The 17,560-nt window shown below is 40.2% G+C and overlaps 1 protein-coding gene across 3 annotated transcripts in view; it reads right to left on the bottom strand.

The window, feature by feature from the left end:
* The window catches only part of MALRD1 (MAM and LDL receptor class A domain containing 1), a gene marked incomplete at its 5' end in the record, with an annotated part of 228,456 nt that overhangs the window by 144,653 nt on the left and 66,243 nt on the right, over positions 1 to 17,560 (bottom strand). For all 3 annotated transcript variants that reach the window (XM_081931395.1, XM_081931397.1, XM_081931396.1), the window contains one exon: positions 16,911 to 17,085. In XM_081931395.1, the coding sequence (XP_081787521.1) occupies positions 16,911 to 17,085 (175 nt within the window). The remainder of the gene's footprint in view (positions 1 to 16,910; positions 17,086 to 17,560) is intronic.

Below are 17,560 nucleotides of genomic sequence, written 5' to 3'. Positions count from 1 at the left end.
AACCTGATATTATTGCTGCCCTAAGAAATTCATTTAACTGAAGAATGGCATATATGTGTGTTAAATAAATAAATAGATTTGTATGTAAATATTTCCAAGTACCAATCAATAATGTTTAACCTTAAATATTTTTGCAGGTTATGAGGGTACAAAATGTAGGTTTGCATGCTCACCAACAGAGAAAAAAGATACATTTTACCCATCTGTGTCTTCTGTTGTTGTCTTTATTTTATTTTTAAATGATGCTTGCTGCTGCTTTGCCCTTGGGAAAATTCCTCCTGAATTGCTAAGTGGGCGTTAAGCACATTCTCTCTTTTCTCATGACAGTAATGCTTACCAGAGAAGACGCAGAGATACAATACTGTGAGGTTTCTTTACCCTGTCTCCTGAGTTCTCTCATAGAGTATTTTAATGCGCTTCAATGATCCTATGAAAGAATGCTATAAACTACAATTTTGACCTTGCTTTGTTGCAACCATTTGATTCACTGTTTATCCCCATAATTCTTTCCTTACTTGGGCAAAGAAGGGAGCTCAACATTCTGAACATCTAAAGTTTTCAAAGTCTATATTATAAGTACATTTGCTTTCTCATGCAATTCAGTATTTTTCAACCAGACTATTAAAAAACAGTTTTAAAAAAGGTAAAAGCCATTTTGGAAGGTTATAATTTCTATGAAAGTTCAGCTCTCAGCACCGTTTACCAATTCTGTTCAGTACTTCCGTGTGCAGCAGTTGAGAAGTAAGTAAATGCAGATGTAGATTCCTATTGGAGTTCAAATATTCAGAAAAACCATTATAATCTGTCAAGTATGAATTGTTTTTTAAAGGCATGTTATTCTGTTACATGCTTTACATATAAAACCCAACTCTGAAGCATACTTTGCGGCAATGGTTTCATTGAAGTGCCTGGAGGATTTTCCACATTACCAGTTTATTGCACAATAAATACGCTTTCCCTTCTCATTTGCTGAGCACAGTCACCACGTGGCTTCTCTCAAAATTATTAGGAAAGCAGATTTCATTGTGCACCATAGCCACATCATTTCTGGGCTTGGAGAAAAAATGGAATTCGCTCTCCAGATAGCACATGAATGTTGTTGAAATGCAGTTGTACACCTTTAAGAACATCATTGGCAATGGCAAGGAGGAATGATTTCACATGTGCAAGCTGTTGTTGTTTAGTCGTTTAGTCGTGTCCGACTCTTCGTGACCCCATGGACCAGAGCACGCCAGGCACTCCTGTCTTCCACTGCCTCCCACAGTTTGGTCAGACTCATGTTTGTGGCTCCGAGAACACTGTCCAACCATCTCGTCCTCTGTCGTCCCCTTCTCCTTGTGCCCTCAATCTTTCCCAACATCAGGGTCTTTTCCAGGGAGTCTTTTCTTCTCATGAGGGGGCCAAAGTATTGGAGCCTCAGCTTCATGATCTGTCCTTCCAGTGAGAGCTCAGGGCTGATTTCCTTAAGAATGGATGCGTTTGATCTTCTTGCAGTCCATGGGACTCTCAAGAGTCTCCTCCAGCACCATAATTCAAAAGCATCAATTCTTCGACGATCAGCCTTCTTTATGGTCCAGCTCTCACTTCCATACATCACTACTGGGAAAAACATGGCTTTAACTATACGGACCTTTGTTGGCAAGGTGATGTCTCTGCTTTTTAAGATGCTGTCTAGGTTTGCCATCGCCTTTCTCCCAAGGAGCAGGCCTCTTTTAATTTCGTGACTGCTGTCACCATCTGCAGTGATCATGGAGCCCAAGAAAGTAAAATCTCTCAGTGCCTCCATTTCTTCCCCTTCTATTTGCCAGAAGGTGATGGGCCCAGTGGCCATGATCTTCGTTTTTTGATGTTGAGCTTCAGACCATATTTTGCGCTCTCCTCTTTCACCCTCATTAAAAGGTTCTTTAATTCCTCTTCACTTTCTGCCATCAAGGTTGTATCATCTGCATATCTGAGGTTGTTGATATTTCTTTCAGCGATCTTAATTCCGGCTTGGGATTCATCCAGCCCAGCCTTTCACATGATGAATTCTGCATATAAGTTAAATAAGCAGGGAGACAATATACAGCCTTGCCGTACTCCTTTCCCAATTTTGAACCAATCAGTTGTTTCATATCCAGTTCTAACTGTAGCTTCTTGTCCCACATAGAGATTTCTCAGGAGATGGATGAGGTGATCAGGCACTCCCATTTCTTTAAGAACTTGCCATAGTTTGCTGTGGTCGACACAGTCAAAGGCTTTTGCATAGTCAATGAAGCAGAAGTAGATGTCTTTCTGGAACTCTCTAGCTTTCTCCATAATCCAGCACATGTTTGCAATTTGGTCTCTGGTTCCTCTACCCCTTTGAAATCCAGCTTGCACTTCTGGGAGTTCTCGGTCCACATACTGCTTAAGCCTGCCTTGTAGAATTTTAAGCATAAACTTGCTAGCGTGTGAAATGAGTGCAATTGTGCGGTAGTTAGAGCATTCTTTGGCACTGCCCTTCTTGGGGATTGGGATGTAGACTGATCTTCTCCAAAGTCAACTACAAAAGAAGAAAAGGGTCCTGTGCAATTACAAAAGTATCTGGGTTGTTATCCAAATGTCAACTTGTATCTGGTCCTATGTGAAGGCCAGGGCTAGCATGGGTGTCTAAGCTGAAACCTTGTCTTGTCTTTTTGATGATTAAATATAGCCACTGGGGCATGCAGCAAAATTCCACTGTGCCATGCTACTTTTAAAGTCAGACATGCTGTTTTCCCATTCCATTCTTCTGCTTCTCCTCCCAAGCTTCCCATTTTTTAATCTCCCAAGTTCAGAGTTTCTAGCATCCTGTTTTCCACAGTGGTCACTAGCCAGCCAGTGAACTTATTCTAACAGCAGAAGAGTAATTTTATTTATTAAATTTATATATCGCCCTTCATCCATAGATCTCAGGGCGGTGCGCAACATAAAAATACAATATAAAAAACACAAACTACATAACAAAAATAAGAACAAAAACAAACCAAGAATCTCCCATTCCCACAACACATTTAAAAGGGTATGGGATGTCAATCAGCCCAAGGCCTGGTTAAAGAAGAAAGAATGCATTGTTCTTTTACTTGTTTTTACCTTCAGCTAATTTGAGAGCACAGACTTGGTTTGGTATGTGCTGGATTTGTTTCCCCTGCATCTAACATACAATGTTTTTTGAGCAACCTTGTGTTCTGATTCAGAAGCCTCTGGGTGCAATGCAATAGCTGCTTCATGCTATTTACTACAGTGGGGGATACCTTCTAGTTCTCTTTTGAGCCTGGGAATGGGATATTTGAACAATCACCTTGTCTTATTTGAACCAACCCAGGAACAGATATCCACATATATTTATAAATGCATACATGTATTTATACTGCATTTATGTCTTTGTTTTAACTGTGTTGGAAGTTGCTTGGAGACCTTTGGGTGGCAAGCAACTAACAAGTCTATTAAATAAATAAACAACAAGCATAATATTGGACATCCTACACCATGTCCCAGTGCTGTAAGAAGTGTGGTCGCTGGCTCAGTGATTTCCTGCCGTGCTGCTGAGGGTGTACAATGCTTGACCATAGACCCATTAGCATTCTAACGAGATGTTCGGATTTCTATCCTCATCTGTGAATTTTTGGTGTTACCATATTATTTTTGCTGTTCTTTGCAATCTTACGCTTTCGGGAATGTTTTAAGATTGTCCCTGTTCCCCCCACCCCCGCTGCAAGCCATTTTGAGGAGTCTTCTACAGAAAAGTGTTTTTGTTTCTAAGAATTGTAAACCAAACAAACTAGCCATAATCCTGCACTCAGGGAGTGGCTGCAATTGCACATCATGCTAAACCATAAGCATTAGAATATCGATAAAGAGCAACGTGCTAGTCTAGTGCATATGCACTAGACTTCTCTCTTCATCAAGCTGGTTAACCATGGCATGCAAGCCAGCGCATTGTTTTCCAAACAAACCTTTATGCTAAGCAAAGGTTTGATCTTGCCATAATTATTGTGTTTTGTTTGGAAGAAACCATAAGTGTGGGTGTGCACACCATGTGAAGCCAAGACTTGCACTTCGTCACTCCCAGCTTGGAAAAGTGAGAGGTGCAGTGGGAGCAATTCAGTGCTGTACACAGAAGTTTTGTAAACAGATGTGGAAATGAGGTGACCTGAATTTATGATTCGAGAGACAGAAAATCCAGATTTGACTGATTCATCCATCCCTATCCAGCACACTACTCATTCCTGGTGATGATAATCCATATTTTATAGCTTACTGCATGGGTATGCAAACTAAAGCCTGGGGGCCGGATCCGGCCCAATCGCCTTCTAAATCGGGCCCACAAACGGTCCGGGAATCAGTGTGTTTTTACATGAGTAGAATGTGTCGTTTTGTTTAAAATGCATCTCTGGGTTATTTGTGGGGCTTGCCTGGTGTTTTTACATCAGCAGAATGTGTGCTTTTATTTAAAACAAATCTCTGGGTTATTTGCGGGGCATAGGAATTTATTCATTATTATTTTTTCAAAATATAGTCCGGCCTCCCACAAGGTCTGAGGGACAGTGGACCAGCCCCCTGCTGAAAACGTTTGCTGACCCCTGGCTTACTGTGACCTGTACCCTTGGCCAGTGAGACCTGCCCAAAGGCACTACTGAACTTCATGGTTGAGAAGAGATTTGAATGCTCTTTCCCACAATGCAGCTGCTGTTGAAGAGTTGAGCTTTAAGTACATGACTTGACTGAAAGACAAAAATGAGTAGGGATGCAGAAATGGAGCCATTCACTTTCACCACTTTTCTGCATTATGCAACAACAGGCTGCAGTAACAGAAGATAACACTGATTGAAAGAATGCTAAGTAGGCAATGTAAATTAATGTCATACGTTCCATTACATGTTGAATAGAATATAGTCTGAAGTGACTAGATTTAATGGAGCTTGAAGTATACATACCATTATATAGCACAGAGATGTATGCACACACATGGGGAGAGACATCACTAGCTATTGAAAACTGATTATGTGGAGGGTAAAGAACACTACATAAGAGCCATTTTCACTGCACAGATTCAAGTACTACATTATAAAGAATACTCTCCAGCACTGTTTATGATCTCTGTTTCTTAAAGTGTCATTTGAATGCACTTCCATTAATTTCACACTATCTCAATGAGACATCTATCTAAAAATATATACTGTCAGCACATTCCGCCCCAAAGCAGCCAACATAAACACATTGCAGTGAAAAATATTTATCCTTTCATTCCACCCACTCACCCATACTGAAAAGCTAAATTGCAAACACAAATGCACTCTCAATGGTATATAATGTTGCTTTTAAATTTTAAGTATGCCTGGATTCATAATTTTCAGTCTACGATTTAAAGAGTTTCTACAGATTTTCTTTTTCTAGACCCTTATTGTTGTGTCCCACAAATCAGCCTTATTTCTTTGGGAACTTCCACCATTAGGACATCGTCAAACAGCCTGCAAGTTATTGTGCATTTGGCATGAGACTGGCAAAAGATATGAGCCTTCTTCCAACCCTGTCCCTCCCCAAAAGGCATTCAGCGAGATAAGCACCAGTAGCAGATTTATAGGTATGCACATAATGTGTAAAATTAGGGCCTCTGTGGTTGAGGGGCACCAAATAACTGAGAGAATCTGTTTGAGATATGACTACAATGAACTGCCAAATTCTAGTATTTCTAGTTTGTTGTGTTGTTTTCACTTATCATTTCTCCTGCTCCTCAATTAAAATCATTACAGTGGTACCTCAGGTTACATACGCATAAGGTTACATCAGGTTACAGACTCCGCTAACCCATAAATAGTGCTTCAGGTTAAGAACTTTGCTTCAGGATGAGAACAGAAATCATGCTCCTGCGGTGCGGCGGCAGCAGGAGGCCCCATTAGCTATTTGAAAAGTAATTGTGAAGAACAGACGTTTGTAGGGTTGCAAGAGGTTTTGTGAGGAGTATTATTAGAAATATTGTAAAAATGGACAAGGGGGAGGATGATTTGTTAAGAGATGTAAAGGCAATATAAAGTTAAGAAAAACGGTGGTTAAAACAGTGGATCATCAGAAGTGCTGACGGAAGTCTAAAAAGATTGTATAAATGATAGGTTTTGTGGTACATTTCATAATTTACATGTTAAAATTTTATATATATATATATATATATATATATATATATATATATATATATGTATGAACAATTTCAGGTTAAGTATGGACCTCCGGAACGAATTAAGTACTTAACCTGAGGTACCAATGTAGAGGCTATTCCAATAGAATCATCACTGAACAGTGGTACCAGACTTTGACTTCTTACTTTTTTTAAAAAAAAACAAACACCAAGTCTCTAACCTTTCTAGAAAGAAAGTTATGAAGCATAATGTGCAGATATCTAGCTAAGCAATTTGTGTTAAATGAACTAGCCTGGATGCTCCTACCTTTCAGTGTTTTTAGCCAATGAGTGGAGTCAGAACTGGATTTATGCCAGATGTGGCCCTAAACTCTGAGCTTTTTTTTTTTTTAAATGAAGTCTCTAGCCCTTCTAGAAATAAAGTTGTGCAGGCAGCCTTCTAAGCAAGGAGAGTCCACTGACACAAACAGAGGGGCAAGTATGATGCCTCTGGTTCTGCAACACAGAGTACTTGCTGAAGTTCAGTTCCAATTGGCTATGATGTTAACTCCTCCCCTTTTTTTCTGAAGCAAAGACGTTGCCTGGGCAGCTGTTGTGGGACAAAGATGGGAGAGCATAGGAGAGATAGGATGAGATAGGTAAGGGGAGAGAGACTCTGGGTTGGCCAGCAGGTACAGTAATGGCTTTTCTCTTTTTTTTTTATAATATTTTATTGAGTTTTTTTCATACAAATGCATATTTAACAAACAGAATAAGTTTCATAACATCCTTTCATTCTATTGTGGACTCCCTCACGTCTCCCGCTTCCACTTTCATCATTACAAACAGATTTTTCCAAGCAAATTATCATCTTGTTTATGATCTTAAATCCAGTATTTAGGTTAAACTCAGATATGAAATTGTGATTTAATGGTAGACAGTTATTTCTACTCTGACTTCCTTGTTAAGATTCAACCAAATTACAATACTTTTGTAAATAAATCTTGAATTTCTTCCAGTCTTCTTCAACCCTCTCCTCTCCCAGGTCACGGATTCTGCCCGTCATCTCAGCTAGTTGCATATAGTCCATCAGCTGCATCTGCCATTCTTCCAGTGTGGGTAGATCTTGGGTTTTCCAGTTCTTAGCAATAAGTATCCTTGCCGCCGTTGTAGCATACATAAAAAATGTTCTGTCCTTCTTTAACACGTTCTGGCCGACCATGCCCAGAAGGAAGGCCTCTGGTTTCTTGGTGAAGGTATACTTAAACACCTTTTTTAACTCATTATATATCATTTCCCAGAAGGCCTTCACTCTAGGACAGGTCCACCAGAGGTGAAAGAATGTTCCTTCATTTTCCTTACACTTCCAACATTTATTATCAGACGAATGGTATATTTTAGCCAATTTCACTGGGGTCATGTACCATCTATATATCATTTTCATTACATTTTCCTTCAGAGCATTACATGCTGTGAAGTTCAGCCCAGTGGTCCATAACCTTTCCCAGTCCTCAAACATAATGTTATGCCCAATATCCTGGGCCCACTTTATCATAGCCGATTTAACCGTTTCGTCTTGTGTGTTCCATTTCAGCAGCAAGTTATACATTTTTGAAAGTACCTTGGTCTTAGGTTCTAACAATTCTGTTTCCAATTTCGATTTCTCCACCTGGAATCCTAACTTTTTATCATTCTTAAACACTTCTTTAATCTGAGCATAGTGTAACCAGTCTCGCACTTTATCTTTCATTTTCTCTAAACTCTGCAGTTTCCAATTGTCTCCATCTCTTTCTAGTATTTCCCAATATTTTGGCCAATTGGCCTCCATATTAGGTCTTTTTCGGGCCTTAGCCTCCAAGGGTGACAGCCACCTCGGTGTTTTATTCTCTAATAAGTCTTTGTATCTTGTCCAGACATTAAATATTGCTTTTCTGACAATATGGTTCTTAAAGACCTTGTTAATCTTAACCTTATCATACCATAAGTATGCATGCCATCCAAATGCATTGTTAAAACCTTCCAAATCCAGCACGTCCGTGTCCTCAAGAAGTAGCCAATCTTTTAGCCAGCAGAAAGCTGCGGCTTCATAGTACAACTTTAAGTCTGGCAGGGCAAAGCCCCCTCTTTCTTTTGCGTCCGTTAATATCTTAAACTTAATTCTGGGCTTTTTGCCCTGCCAGACAAATTTAGAGATATCTTTCTGCCACTTCCGGAAGCACTCCGTTTTGTCTACAATCTGCAATGTCTGAAACAAAAACAACATTTTTGGCAATACATTCATCTTGATAGCAGCTATTCGACCTAACAATGAAAGTTTTAATTTTGACCAGCTATCTAAGTCTCTCTTAATTTCAGACCAACATTTTTCATAGTTATCTTTAAACAGACTCAGATTTTTTGCTGTTATGTTTACCCCTAGGTATTTGACTTTCTTAACCACAGTTAACTCTGTCTCTCTCTGAAACCGTTCCGACTCAATATCTGTCAAATTCTTTCCCAACACCTTAGTTTTTTGCTTATTTAGTTTAAATCCCGCCACCCGACCAAAGTCTTGAATTAGTTGTAGTACTCTTTTCGTACTAGATTCTGGCTCCTGTAATGTCAAAACTAAGTCATCTGCAAACGCTTTAAGTTTATATTGTTTCGCTCCGACCTGTATCCCTTCCACCAACCTGTCCCCTCTAATCATGTTCAAGAGCACTTCCAGGACCGAAATAAATAATAACGGGGAGATCGGACAGCCTTGTCGTGTTCCTTTTTCAATTTTAAACTCTTCTGTAACCACATTGTTAACTATCAATTTAGCCTTTTGTTCTGAATATATTGCATCAATCCCATTCTCAAATCCCCGGCCCACTCCCATTTCTTTTAAATTCCCCTTCATAAACTTCCAGGATATGTTGTCAAAGGCCTTCTCCGCATCTATGAAAATTAAAACAGCTTTAGTATTTATGTCTGTTTGTAGAAGCTCCAATATATCTATAATGTTCCTTGTATTAGCAGACACATGTCTACCTGGGAGAAAGCCTGCCTGGTCTTTATGAATTACTTTGTTTAAAACCCTCTTGAATCTACTTGCCAAAACGTCTGCGAATATTTTGTAATCCACATTTAAAAGGGAGATGGGACGGTAGTTCTTAAGCTGTGTCTTTTCAGTTTCCGATTTTGGTATCAATGTGATGAAAGCTTCCTTCCACGATTCTGGCGCCTTCTTCCCCTCTAGAATTTCATTGCTGACCTCCATCAGTGGTTGTATCAAGTAGTCTTTCAGTATCTTGTAGTACTTGGAGGTCAGCCCGTCTGGTCCTGGTGATTTGCCCTGTTTCATGTTCTGGATGGCCTGCTCAATCTCTTGTCGTGTTATTTTACCATTCAAGATTGATCTGTTTTCTTCTGACAATTTTGCCAATCCATTTGTCTCTAAGAATTGTTTAATCTCAGTTTCATCTTGTGGCCCTTGAGTGTATAATTTTTTGAAATATCTCTGGAAACACTTTCTAATCTCTCCGGGGTTCTGGATACATCTTCCTTCAATCTCTAGATTTGTCACTGTATTTAACTTTTGTCTCCTCTTCAACTGCCAAGCTAGCAGTTTTCCACATTTATTAGCCGACTCAAAAGTTTTTTGTTTCATTAGTTTAATTTTCCATTCTATTTCCTGATTTATCAGTTTAGAATATTGTGCTTGGTAAAGTTTGATTTCTCTCAGAATCGGCTGGGACTTCGGGTTGGATCTTAGCTTCTTCTCTAACTCCTTAATTTTTTCCAAAATTTTATCTTTCCTTTCATTTTGTTTCCTTTTCTTTACCGTGTTCTGTTGTATCAGGAACCCCCTCATCACGGCCTTACTTGCGTCCCAGATAGTTCTTTTTTCCACTGTGGTATTCATATTGATCTCGAAATAATCCTTTAAAGCTTTTTGGGCCTTCTTGGTAATCTCCTGATCTCTAAACAGGCCATCATTCATCTTCCATCTGAAGGAACCGGTTGGAATCAATGTCATGTCCATTCTCAGTGCGTTATGGTCGGAGCATGTCTTTGGGCAGATTTCCACCTTTCTGATCTTAGGTGCCAGACCTCTAGTTATCCATATTTGGTCGATTCTTGTCCAAGTCAGTTGGGCTTCAGAGAAAAATGTTCCTTCCCTTCCCAAGGGGTTTCTCACTCTCCAAATGTCAATCCAGTCCATATTGTCTGTCATTTCAAAAAAGGTCTTTGGTAGTCTCCCATCTTTGGAAATGTTTTGATTCTGTGACTTATCCATGTTAGTTGATACAACTCCATTCATATCTCCCATCATAATGATGTTGCTGTAGTCCAGATAATCCAGCATAGTCTCATGCAACTTCTTGTAAAATTCCGATTTTCCTTCATTTGGAGCATAAATTCCTAATATCAAATTTTTTTCTCCTTGATATTGTATTTCTATCGCCAAAATTCTTCCATGCTCGTCTTTAAACAGAAATTTAGGTGAAAGGCTCTCTTTTGCATAAATTACCACACCTCTCTTTTTTACTGTGTCCGAAGATATAAATTCCTGACCAAGTCTTTTATTTATTAACACTTTTCTGTGGAGCCTAGTCACATGTGTTTCCTGTAAACAAATAATGTCCAAATGTTCCTTTTTTAAGATGTGAAAGATTTTTTTCCTTTTTCCTGGGATGTTGCAGCCATTTATGTTCCAGCTCAAAAGTTGCAGGGACATCCTGAATAGATCTGGTTATTCTTGCTGTGGGGGTACCTTATTCTCGGATTTTTGAGGATCCGGGGGTGCAGGATCCCCCGGAGGTTCAGGCCCTGGGGGTAATCCAAGTCCTTTGTGAAGATCTTCTCCGTGTGCCGCCAAAAACTTGTCTCTGTCCTCCGGCGTTCTAATTTTAGTCTTCCTCCCTCTGAAAGTAAACGATAAACCTTGGGGGAACTCCCACCTGAAGATGATTGAGTTGCTCCTTAGCAATTTTGCTAATTCCGAGTAGTCTGATCTAAGATCCAACAGCTGTTTAGGAATATCCTTATAAATTTCAATTCTTTTGTCCAAAATATCCAGTGACTTTCCGTAATGCAGGCCTAAAATCTTGTCCCTTTCCTCCTTTGATCTCAATATTATCAAACAGTCTCTGGGCTTCTCCTTCTTTATAAGTCTTCCAAGCCTAAAAGCAGATAGTATCTTAAAGTCTTTTTCTTCTAAGTTCCAAAACTTGGAGAATTCTTTGGTAAGGAACTCAGTTAAGTTACCTTCTTCCACTTCTGGTATTGAGCGTATCCTTAAGTTGGCCTCCCTGTTCCGAAGTTCTGTCATAGAAAAGTAGATCTGGTGTTCTCCTACTTGTTTGCTGAGTGGTCTTACTTCTTTTTCGAGCTGTCCCAGTCTTTGGCTAGTGTCCTCAGCCAATTTCCGGTTTTCACCTACAGCCTCCTTCAGTTCTCCAATAGATTGAACATTCTGTGCCACTTGTCCAGTCAGTCTATTAAAACTTTCTGTATTTTGGTCAATTTTAGCTGATTGCTGGTCAACCTTTCTGTCCAGAGCCTCCAATTTTTCAAAAATTTTCTCCAAAATAGTACCACTTGCTCCTGAGGCCATATCTTCCAGTTGTAATTCCTCAATTTCTCCCTCCCCTGATTGTAGCAGGGAGGCCGCTTCTGCCTCAGGAGGCAAAGTAGTAGGCAAAGCAGGCACAGATGATCTACGCTGTGAGACTGTCGGTAAAGTTAAAGTTGTTTGTCTGGTTCTTCCCCTTTTTCTTGTTCCACTCATTCCAAAGTTATCTAAAAACCAAGGTCAAACTGAATTGTTCCCATGAGAAAATAACAGCCCAGATGGTAACACTCAGACAGGAGGCCGGGAAAGAGAAAGTAAAACAAAGTCACTGCTGTGAGTCCAAGATCCTCTAGGTGGAGCTTAGAATGTCTTTGGGGAGGAAGTCCAATCCAATTAAAATTGGTAAATCTAATTTAATATCCAAAGATCTTCTCAAAGATAGATTTTAGCAGAGTTGATACTTAAAGCCAAACAATGTTTCCACAAGTGCTTAGACAGCAAGTGTTTCAAAGTAACAAGTTCAAACTCAGTATATTCCAAAGTTCAGATTCAAAGTATCCAAAATCTGCAGACTGACTGCTCAGTTACTCAGGCGGCTCCAGTACCTGGGTTTCTTACTTTTATTTGTAATCCAATAGGTCAGCAGAAGAAAGATATCCTTGTCTCAAATATAGATCCAAAAATCAGCCACTTAGAGTCCTTAAATCAGCCAGGAAAAACAGTTTAAATAGATGCCAGATCAGTCAATGCAAAACGTTACTCTTTGTCTCCACTCCTCCTGCTCTTTACTTTCAAGTTCAGTGTCAGCGGAAGACGGACTTCCTGTTTATCGTCACTCCGCTTTCAGCCAAATTCACAATTTTAGAAGCTTTAAAAGTGTATTGTCCAAATTACTCACGGGTTGTTGCTTTCCAGAGTTAGCAATTTCAAGAAGAAAGGTCAGCGCTCACCGGCAACAGCAACGCGGCTTCGCTCCGTCGATCGCGAAACGACCCACAGCGCCGCTACCCCCTCCGCGGTCCGGAGCCCCTTACGGGGTCCCTTCGTCGTTTTAGGGGCTGCTTTTGGCGCCCGCCGGGTCTCAGGACCACAGGCTTCTGCTGCCTGTGGTTTTTCTGGATGGGTCCCCGCTTCGCCGCAGCGGGCGACCCGTTTCGACGGAGCTACCTTCTCCCGGTCAGGAGCTGGCAGCCATTACCGTTCGCGCCGCCTCCGGAAGTCCCAGTAATGGCTTTTCTCACCTGTCCAGCCCTAGGAGCCTTCATAACAGAGCTGTTTCCAGAGGAAGAACTGTGAGGGAAGAGAGACTCTGTTTGCCATCAGAGGGTGGTTGGTTTCAGCTGTGCAACCATATTTCCTGCCCAAAGAACATCCAGAATGGCATTGCTGCCACAGGCATTATGTGTTTATGCACTTTAGTGAGCTGAATAGAGGCAGATATTATGAGTTATGGGGGTGTGGAGTGGGGGTGTATGATCTTAACAGCAATTAGTTTATTTTTTGGTTGCTATTTTGTTAATATTGTTTTATGGATTATAAATGCTGTTAATCACATAATATGCTTTTTGCCTTAACTGCGGTGTTTAGCTTATTTTTTTAGTTGTTGCTTTGTTTATAGAGTGTAATTCTTCCACTGGTGACTTGTTAATTATTTCATAAGATTTATGCTCTACTTGTGATGTTTTATTGTGTTCTATAATGTTCTTGTTATGTATTGTTTGTAAGCCGCTTTGGGACTGATTTGAATGAAAGGCAGCATAGAAAAATATACCAAATCAAATCAAAAGGAAAGATGCTACTACCCCTTTGGGTTTTTGGAGAATGTTGGGGTTGGGGAAGGGCTGAGACCATTCCATCTCCTTTGCTTTGGCTGCCTATGGAAGGACTTTTTGAAAAAGGACAGGGTGGGGGGAGAGGCTTTTTGAAAAGTACGCAGAAAATATGTGCTGCGGCCTATTTGCCTCCTCTTTGTGTTGCTGCCTGAAGAGGGTTTCACTCAGCCCTCAGTAAACCCCTTCTCTCACATGTAGCTTCAGCCACAGAATTAGTGCAGGCTGATGGTTCTTCTCTTTCAGTTCCCTGCCTCAACTGAGAGAGGGGTGTTAATTCAGTGCCATCATTGCTTGAAGGTCACATCAACTACTGTGTCAGTCTCCACTAGTCAAAACGGAAGACTACAAAAATAGGAAGGCAAACTTTACATATCCCTCACACCAAGAAACCTCTTGTTTCTGGCTTAGTGCTGGAGTACAGAATCAACTCCACAGAAATCAGAGCCCTTAGAGAATCGGATAATTACCATTTAATCCACAGTAACATAATTAACTGCAAAATGAATTTCTTGTCAAAAGAAAATTACTCAGGTTAATCTATGAATGCAATCATACTCTATATGCACTATAGGTAAAAGGTACCCAGACTTTTCAGTAGGTGAGCAAAGAGGAATTTAGTTCATTCTGAGAAATCCTTAGTGTTTTGCAGTTAATGGCCAAAAAGTGATATGGAGTGCTGTGGAAGACATGCACACATAACCAGAGATGTGCTTTGCATTGAACTTCCATTCCCCAAAGGGCAAGCCACTGTTAAGTATCAAGGCAACGTATCTCTTTGGTAGTGGTAGGGCTGCCATATATTCTTTTCTTGTCTTTTTTGAGTTTTCCACTTTGAAATATAGCAAACCTAGGTAGTGGAAACTATTTTGCAGTTACACATACCAAAAAAACAACAACCCAGGACAAAGCTCCCGCTGTGAGACTGTTTCTACTTTTTGAGTGTGGGTCACATCTGAATAGATGTTATTTGTTTTAGACAAATTTAAACTGGTTGTTGTTGTTGGTGGTGGTGTGTATTGGTATAAATTTTTAAGTTCTTCTTGCTACCCCTAAGATCTTTTGCCACTACAGTGACCTAGAAATGTGAGTAAATATAAATAAATAACCTAATAAAAGTGTACTTTTTACCAACAAAGGATATTGGGACAAGCCTGATGGCAGCCAAACTAAACATATTATAGGCACGTAAATAAGCCAAGACTGGATGGTAATCAATGTGATTCCTGTTTCTTTCACAATGCCTTTGATTTTACTTATTTTAACTCACTTCTCGTCCTTTGATAATTCAAAAAGCTCTCAGGTTTCCCACTACCTGATTAAAAACAGCATGGTTAATAATTCACAAACCAAAGGGCACCAGAGATGAAGAATTCCATATTTAACACAACAATTGCTGAATACTAGCTTTAAAATTATCTACTGTTCCTTTTTGTTGTTGTTATTTTGTTGTGCTTTAAGTTTGGCTGCTTCTGACAAAGAGCTGAAATTAATTCACAATTCTTCTGTGGCTCATCCAAAACAGAGCACATCTCATTAACATTCCATCATAAATCCTCTGAGCTTGAAAGGAAAAGGAAACAATGGGATAAAATCTCACTCTCAAGTAATAAAGATGGAAGCAGACATTCCAGCACAGCATCTAATCACAGTTGGCATGATTTATTTACAGTTTTGCAACTCTTCTGTGGTTTGGCACAATATGAAATTGAGGTTTCACTTGGCAAATGCTTTAACAGTTCCAGTTTTTCCCACTTGGTCAGGGTATAAGATTATATGACTGCTTGCTGCTTTTGACTGTCATGTCAAATCAGATCCAGACCCAACAGAGAGCAGCTATTACCCCAATGACATTCAGCCAATAACTTAACAGAGTCTATCTGAGAAAACAGTGGGTGTCACTAGGGAAACAGCACCATAGGATGCCTGTTTCAATATAAGCCATATAAGAATTCTTAGAATCATTTCCACTAGCAGTTATACACTTGATACAGCCTTATGTGAATAGACCATCCACACAAATAGATCCTAAATGATCCAATGAGCCACAGTTCGGCTTACAGACAATTGCAGGACCTCATATTTATATACAAGCAAACACAGCTAGCATGCAACAAAACACGCACATTAAATCTTTTTATTGTTCAGCATATCATGCGCAAATCCAAATAATCTTTTTACTAGGAAATGATGGTCTGCATAATGAACCCACCAGAAATCAATGGCCACTCCACCACCCCTTGAGTCCAAAGCAATTCCACTGTTTGTTATGTGAAGACCTGGGAGGGTGTGTGAGACATTGCCTGTCGTAGGTGCTGTACGAAGTCTGGGCTCAAAGTGTTTATCCTCAAATTGCGTCAGATTCAAGTCAGTGGGTGTGGGAATGCAATCAAGTGAACTATCCTGCTGGCGAAATGGGATCCCTCCCCCCACATGGCTCCTTACACACACACACACACACACACACACACACACACACACATTATTACCTCAGGGGTTTTTGGAGCACCACTAGAATACCATGCTGGGGGAGGAAAACAGAGATTGTTCCATTGGCCAAGCGTGCACTGATGAAATAATTGGAAAAGCATGATGCTGAATTCCTCCAATTGCCTGTTCTCAAACCTTCCTTAGTTGTAAAACCTAAGCATGCATCCCTTCTTGCACATGAATCCACCACCACCACCGTAAATCTGAGTTAAGCAATACATATAACTGATATTGAACCCAGGGCCTCAAAGGGAGTGTTCTTGGATTATGACTGCCAGATATAATCACAAACTCAGGTAGGACAGGTGGGGGAGGCACACAGTGATTGGGAGGAATTCATGCCTGAGAGCAGAGGACAGGGCACAGTGCGGACAACCCTTCAGCTCAATCCCTTGATTAGGGCTACAGATCCATAGTAGAGCATTTGCTCTGCATGCAAATGGTCCCAAATTAAATCCCTGGCATATCTAGGTAGGGCTGGAGAAGCCTTCTGTCTGAACTCTGGAGAGCCATTGCTATTCAGTCTGACTCAAAATACAGTGTTCCATTGTTACAATGCACGTATGTACCAGGCTTTGGAGGCTCTAGATATAATTTATATAATCTAAACACAAACACACACACACTAGTAGTCTAAGAAATAAAGTGTAAAGATAGCGGAAGAGCTGTAATTAAGTGGTAGAAGACATGCTTTGTATGCAGAAGGTCCAGGTTCAATCTCCAGCATTTCTGGATATGTCTGGAGAATCTCATGCCTGAAACCCTTGAAAAACTCTATTAAGTAAATTGTGTTTTCTGTTTCCAATTGTTCAGAACTTTGTTAAGCACACCAAAGCAGCAGCAGCACATTCACTGTTAAAATCTAACACAGCTGGCTAAATCCACATTGCTTGAAAGAAATACATATAATTCTGAGTAGTTTGACCATTGCACTCACGTAGTATGATCAGTCAACGGTCTATGGCCCTCTCCACCTGGGTGGATGCCGGCTCCCTTTCCAAGGCCCCACTGGAATATATTAACAGTATGGGTTGAAGCTGTTGTTGCCACTTGAGCAGCAGGCTGATACCATTCACAGAAGTTTCCACTGTCAAAGTCACAAGCATCTGAGGCTATTGAAACAAGAAAGAAAAGAACATTGGAATTATATTGAACAATATAGACATGAAATGCCATTTTATTTCCATGGACAGTTTGGCTAGTTTCTTTACAAGGCACTAGTAGTTGCTATGTGAATGCTCTCACTGGTACTCTGTGTCAGAGCAATGCAAACTTTGCTATTGCAAGCAATAAGAGCCTGCCCAAAATGTTCTTCCCCCATGATGGTTTTTAGCCTTTTTATGATATACTGTATTGAAAGTTGTGTTCTAAACTGAAGGGTGGGACATTAAAATTTCCAAAACCAACCAACCAACCAACAAAATGGTTCTGGCTGGCTACTGCTCTAAATATGATCAGCATAATTGTTAAAGCATGATTTTGTATTTGTGTCTCTTACAAGAGAGCAGATTTAACATACTATTTTCCTGAATGTTTCTTTTATAGCTCTGCTTAAAAGCAACCCCTCCCCTCATTTCAAAAAGTTAG

This window comes from Podarcis melisellensis, assembly GCF_964234715.1.
Source record: "Podarcis melisellensis genome assembly, chromosome: 12".
In the NCBI taxonomy this organism is placed as follows: Eukaryota; Metazoa; Chordata; class Lepidosauria; order Squamata; family Lacertidae; genus Podarcis; species Podarcis melisellensis.
Note: the sequence above shows the minus strand (reverse complement) of the source record. Positions and strands in the feature narration are given on the sequence as shown.